Here is a 5,668-nt window from a genome sequence, read left to right on the forward strand (position 1 = left end):
AATATTTTGTAAGCAAAACAAGTTGTTGGGTTTTGTTTTCTTTTAAAGTTTTTATTGTGAATTGAGTGAAAGTTTACTGGGCAGATCATCAGTTTTACTTTCAACAAATCATATACTTTGTTTCATTACAATGATTATAATACCCTCCATGTACCATCAGTTAAAAGTATTTCTCGCTATTCAATTTAGCTCTTTTTTTTTTTTAATACACTCAGGTATATTTAATAATTTAAACAACCAAAGGGCTCCTGGCTGCTAGCTCTCAGTCCCTCTCTTTCCGTGACTCTAGAGTCCTCAGCCGTTCCTCCTCTCCATGTCCCCATCTCTGCCTTCATCTCTGGTGTCTCTGCTTCTCTGGATAAGGTCCCGCATTCCACTTGGGCTCTTTTCCCTTGATGATCCTAGGGTCCTCTGTTTCTGGACTGTAAGATTAACTTCTCCCCCATTTTTGTTACAAAACTTCTATCTTTACAATTGTTACAGTCGCAATTAGTCATGATAACGATTACTCACTATTGAATCATAAGAATCTTATCCCCATCTTTTTATACCAGACCCATCTAGACAAGATAAAAACTGTTCAGTGGCAACTCTATCTTCTCCCACACACTCTTAAACTAAACTACTTCTTGAAACCTTGTAAACCAGTCACTTCGTGCCGTTATCGCCCCCTCATTTTAGGTAACAAATGCCTAGGTTGCCCATCACTATCTACCCTGTGTACAGAGGGGATAGCGTTGATACTTGATGTAAAGACTCCTTCCCTCTCTTGATATTTTGAGCTATTACCTCAATGAGTATACGTCAGTTTCATCAAACTGTAGCAATTTACCCTTTTATCCTCATTTCCTTTATCAAAAATTATTGTTGCTGTTTTTTAATCTTCCTCTAGTTGAGTTCTGATCATCAAGCCATCGAGGCTAGGTCAAATGGGTACTATCTGCAACTTTGGGTGTTCTTGTGTGCCTCCCCTCACTTTATTGGACACTTCATTCTCAACTCTAGCCCTCTGTGGCTGTGTCCTTGTCCATGGACTCAGGTGTCCCCAGGTCTTACCACGCTTTGGACCAACCAGCCCTTCCTCTTCTCTCTCTCATCTCCAGGTCAACGGGAATCAATGGACTGTGGTTGAACTCAGCCCATTTCTTTACTGTTGTCTTTCTGCCTCTTCACTCAACAGTAGACCAATGTGGTCACCAGCAAGTTTACATGCCTGTTCATGTCTTCCCTTTGAGTTTCAGTCTTAGAGGGGAAGCAAAACAAGTTTTAACCTGGCTTTATTCTGTTTTATTTTGTTAGCTATGTAAAGTGCCATCCACAACCAACACATTTTATTTACTTGCCTTCCCTTCACCCAATCTGGGTGTACTCTCTAGTTAGTAACTTAACTCTCCATTGCCCTCCCACCTCTGGTAACCATTAAAGAATGTTTCTTTTAGTGTGGAAACCTTTTCTTGACTTGATATAGTGGTGGTCTCATACAATATGTGACCTTTTGTGATTGACTTATTTCATTCAGCATGATCATGATATGGGGTGTTTTCCCGAATCACTGTTATTTTTTAACTTTGCATAGTATTCCATTGTGTGTGTACCATACTTTGTTTATTCACTGATAAGCATTGAGATTGTTTCCATCTTTTTGCTAATGTGAATAGTGCTGTGATGACACTCTTTATATCTATTTGTTACGTCTATTTGTGTCACTGCTCTGATTTCTCTATGATATATATGAAGTATAGGGATTCCTGGGTCATATAGTATTTCTATTTCCAACTTTTTAAGGAAGCACAATGCCATTTTCCACAGTGATCACACAATTTGGCAGTGTCAGCAGCGTAGAATGGTTCCAGTCTCTCCACACTCCCTGCAGCATTTGTTGTGTTCTGTTTTTTTGAACTTTGTTATTGATGCTAGCATCAGATTCTAGCTCACTTTGTTTTGATTTGCATCTCTGATGATCAGGAGCATGCCTTCTTCATATGCTTGTTGACTGAGTGAGTGTCTTGTTTAGTGAAGTGCCGGTTCATGGTCTCTACCCATTTTTTATTTGTATTATTTGTTTTTTACTTGTTGAGGTGTTGAAGATTTCTGTAAATTTTAGTGATTAGTCCCTTCTTTGGCATGCCTTTGTCGATTTTTTTTTCTTCCTATTTTATAGCTTTGCTTTTGGCATTGGTGAAATCTTTTGATGCACATCATGTCTACTTTTTAGGAGGTCCTAGTCATCTAGTTTGTCTTTTGCTGTTTGTGTGTTTTCAGTTATCTTTGATAGTGTATTTATGCCATGTTGTTGTTGTTAAGTGCCGTCAAATTGATTCCAACCCATAGCAACCCTGTATAGGGTTTCCAAGGAGCAGATGGTGAGCTACAACCACCAATCTTGCAGTTCAGACAACTTTGCAGTTTGACGCATTAGCCCACAGCACCACACCAGGACTTCATTTATGCCATAGATTAACCAAACCAAATTAACTGCCATCTAGTCAGTTCTGAGGCATTGTGGTCCTGTATAAGGTTATTGAGAGTAACTCTTTACAAGAGCAAATAGCTTCATCTTTGTCCAGAGTACGAGCTGGGTTTGGACTGTTGACCTTGCAGTTAGCACCCCAGTGTCTGACCTTCATTGTTAAATGTGGTCGAGTCATTGCCAACTCAAACAATTATGTTTAGCATTTCTGAGGAGCGGCTGGTAGGTTTGAACAGATGATTTTGTGGCTAGCAGACCAGTGCTTATCCTACAGTGTTACACCTCTGCTTTACCTTGTTGTTAAGTAATGTTGGGTGGGTTCCAACTCATAGCAACTCTACATAGGGTTTCTGAGTGGTAGCTGGTGGATTTGAACTGCCGACCTTGAGGTTTAACAGCCCTGTGTTGATCCTACAGTGCCACACCTTAAGACCCCAGATATGTCTCTATTTTTACATTGATGGTCTTTATAGTTTTAGGTTTTACATTGTTTTTCCTTTTGAATAACATTTTTTGAACTTTACAGATTTTATTTCTAAAAGCATATGTTTTCTTTTGTAATCTGACAAAATGGACTTTCAGTTTGCTGTGCTATTTGGTTTTCATAATGCTTAAGTATTTTAAAAATTGGTTTGATTCAATTTATTATGTACAGAGGATAACACATTCAGTGACGTATTGATGGTGTACTGTAGCCATCTAACATGATGACTTTGTTATTCAACAGGATGTATGCTTTATATCATCTGGGCCACTCTCTACCGATGTGCCTTGGATATAATGATATGGAACTCTGTGTTCTTGACTATCAACATTTTGCATCTGTCATACCTTTTGTACAAGAAAAGACCGGTAATTATTTAAAGTAATTATATAATAAGATAGTGCTCTTAAAGCTAAAATCCTGTAAAAGTACTTTGTTCAGACTTTGAAGTGAACACCTAACATCTTTGTTGTTGTTCTTGTATGATGCCAAGTGCAATTCATAGTGATTCTCTATAGGATTTCCTAGTGCATGTCTTACAGAGCCACACAGGCCCATTTTAGTTCCTTTGTTGTTATGTGTCGTGGAGTCCATTCCGACTCATAGCGACCATGTACAGGGTTTCCGAGGCTGTAAATCTTTACGGGAGCAGTAAGCCTCATCTTTCTCCCGCAGAACAACTGGTAGTTTCAAACTGCTGACCCTGAGGATAGCAGCCTAATTCATAACCACTATGCTATCAGAGCTCTTTTTAGTTCCTTTCTAGGGACTAAATTTAGTCCCTTTAAACCACATTTAGTCCCTTTAATTTTATTTCTCTGAAGACGAGACTTTCTGTTTACATATACCCAAAAGTGAAACATTTGAGCATCTCAAAAATTGTTCTAAAACATTTTAAAATATTTTTAATCATTAGAGCAATGTAGACATGAAAACATGAACAATATCTTCTCTTTTTAGTCATATGTACATTTTTGTCTATTTATATTTAAATGTCACTTGAGAATATTTTTTCCTAGTTATAGAATTAATTCAGAGTCCCGGTGTGGCGCACTGTGGGTTAGTGGGCTGGATTGCAAAGTTGGTTTAAACCACAAGGTTGCTTTGGGTCAGAACTGACTGAACAGCACTTAACAACAACAAATAGAATCAATTACTAATTAACAACTTTCAGAAGCATACTAATAATTTACCAATAATTCCTGCTCTTTTTTTCATGTTGTTAAAGTGCTGTCGAGTTGGTTTCAACCCACAGTGACCCTGTTAAAGAGTTTCCAAGGAGTGGCTGGTGAGCTTGAACCACCAACATAGTGGTTCAAACCGACTTTGCAGTCCAGTACATTAACCCACAGCACCACACCAGGACACCTTTTCTTCATGTAATGACTATATTTTTTTCTGATAACCAAAATCTTCATTTAAAGAAATCATCATTTTTGGTAGATTGTTGTAAAATTTCAGCTTTAGCTTGTTCTTTTTAACTCTGATTTATTTTGTTGTGTTTCTTTGATGATACATAAAAAATAAAAGATGTAAAGGAGTATGAAAGACAGCAGGATTCCTAGAAATCATGCCATACACATTTCTTGGTAGTTCCCAGAATAGACTTTCATTCAGTAAAGTAAAAGATACCGTACTTGCCTTGTGTACTCGTGTATTCAAGACCAGACGTGCCTGAGTAGGAAACTCTTAGAAACAAGACGCTACATAGAAAACAACAAAAACAACAATATTCATGGTATAGATGATACAAGGAGGCTTCAAAAGGCTCACGGAAAAATGGAAAATAATTCTTCCACAAGCTTTTGAAGCCCCCTCAGATATGCAATAGATATTCTACTAGATGCAGCCTCCTCAAACCTGGGAATCATGTCTGTGTTGCTTACTGGTTTAGTGACTTTTCCCTAGATTATGCTGTGTAATAAACAAACTGAAAAGCTCTAGTGACTCAAAGCAGAAACAGTCTTTTCTCACCTTTCATGTCAACGCTGGCTGCTTTGTCAGTGGCGATTCCGTTCCACACATCTTTATTTCAGGGTCTAGGCTGAATAGCAGACTCTGATTGGATTTGCATCCTCATGAGAGAGAAAAGCACAAGACAACAAAAGAGAAACACCCAGTATCTCTTTCAGTTCTACGCAGAGTGGCATATATTGCGTCTGTCCACATTTCATTGGCCGAAGAAAGTGGAATTTGTTTCCTAGGGCTCCCAGAGCATATTGCCATAAACCTGATGGCTTAAAACAACAGAGATTTATTCTTTCACCATTCTGGAAGCCAGAAGTCTGAAATCAGGGTGTCAGCAGGCCCACACTCCCTCCAAAGGCTCTGTGGGAGAACTCTGCCTTGCGTATTCCAGCTTCTGGTGGCGCAAAGTGTTCTTTGGTTTCAGGCAGCGTAACTGCAATCTGTGCCTCGTTTCATCTGACCTTCCTCTTCAGTGCCTCTCATCGCCCTCTCCTTTCACTCACGTAGGTTAAGACCTCAATATATCCTTTTGGGAGGACACTCTTCAGTCTATTCTAGAAAGTGACATGGCCAGGAGGGGGCAGTGAGAGAATGTTTAATCCTCTTATAGGGCATGTTAAATACTGTCAAGTTGGCTCCTACCCTGTAGGATCAGCACTGGACTGCTAACCACAAGGTCCGTGGTTCAAACCCACCAGCTGCTCCTTGAAAACCCTATACAGGGTCGATATGAGTATGAACCGACT

The 5,668-nt window shown here is 39.1% G+C and overlaps 1 protein-coding gene across 2 annotated transcripts in view; it reads left to right on the plus strand.

Moving 5' to 3' along the window:
- BVES (blood vessel epicardial substance) overlaps positions 1-5,668 on the plus strand; it is a 79,377-nt gene that overhangs the window by 22,132 nt on the left and 51,577 nt on the right. For both annotated transcript variants that reach the window (XM_006839968.1, XM_006839969.1), the window contains one exon: positions 3,198-3,322. In XM_006839968.1, coding sequence (XP_006840031.1) covers positions 3,198-3,322 — 125 coding nt within the window. The remainder of the gene's footprint in view (positions 1-3,197; positions 3,323-5,668) is intronic.

This window comes from Chrysochloris asiatica, unplaced genomic scaffold, assembly GCF_000296735.1.
Source record: "Chrysochloris asiatica unplaced genomic scaffold, ChrAsi1.0 scaffold00027, whole genome shotgun sequence".
Lineage (NCBI taxonomy): Eukaryota > Metazoa > Chordata > Mammalia > Afrosoricida > Chrysochloridae > Chrysochloris > Chrysochloris asiatica.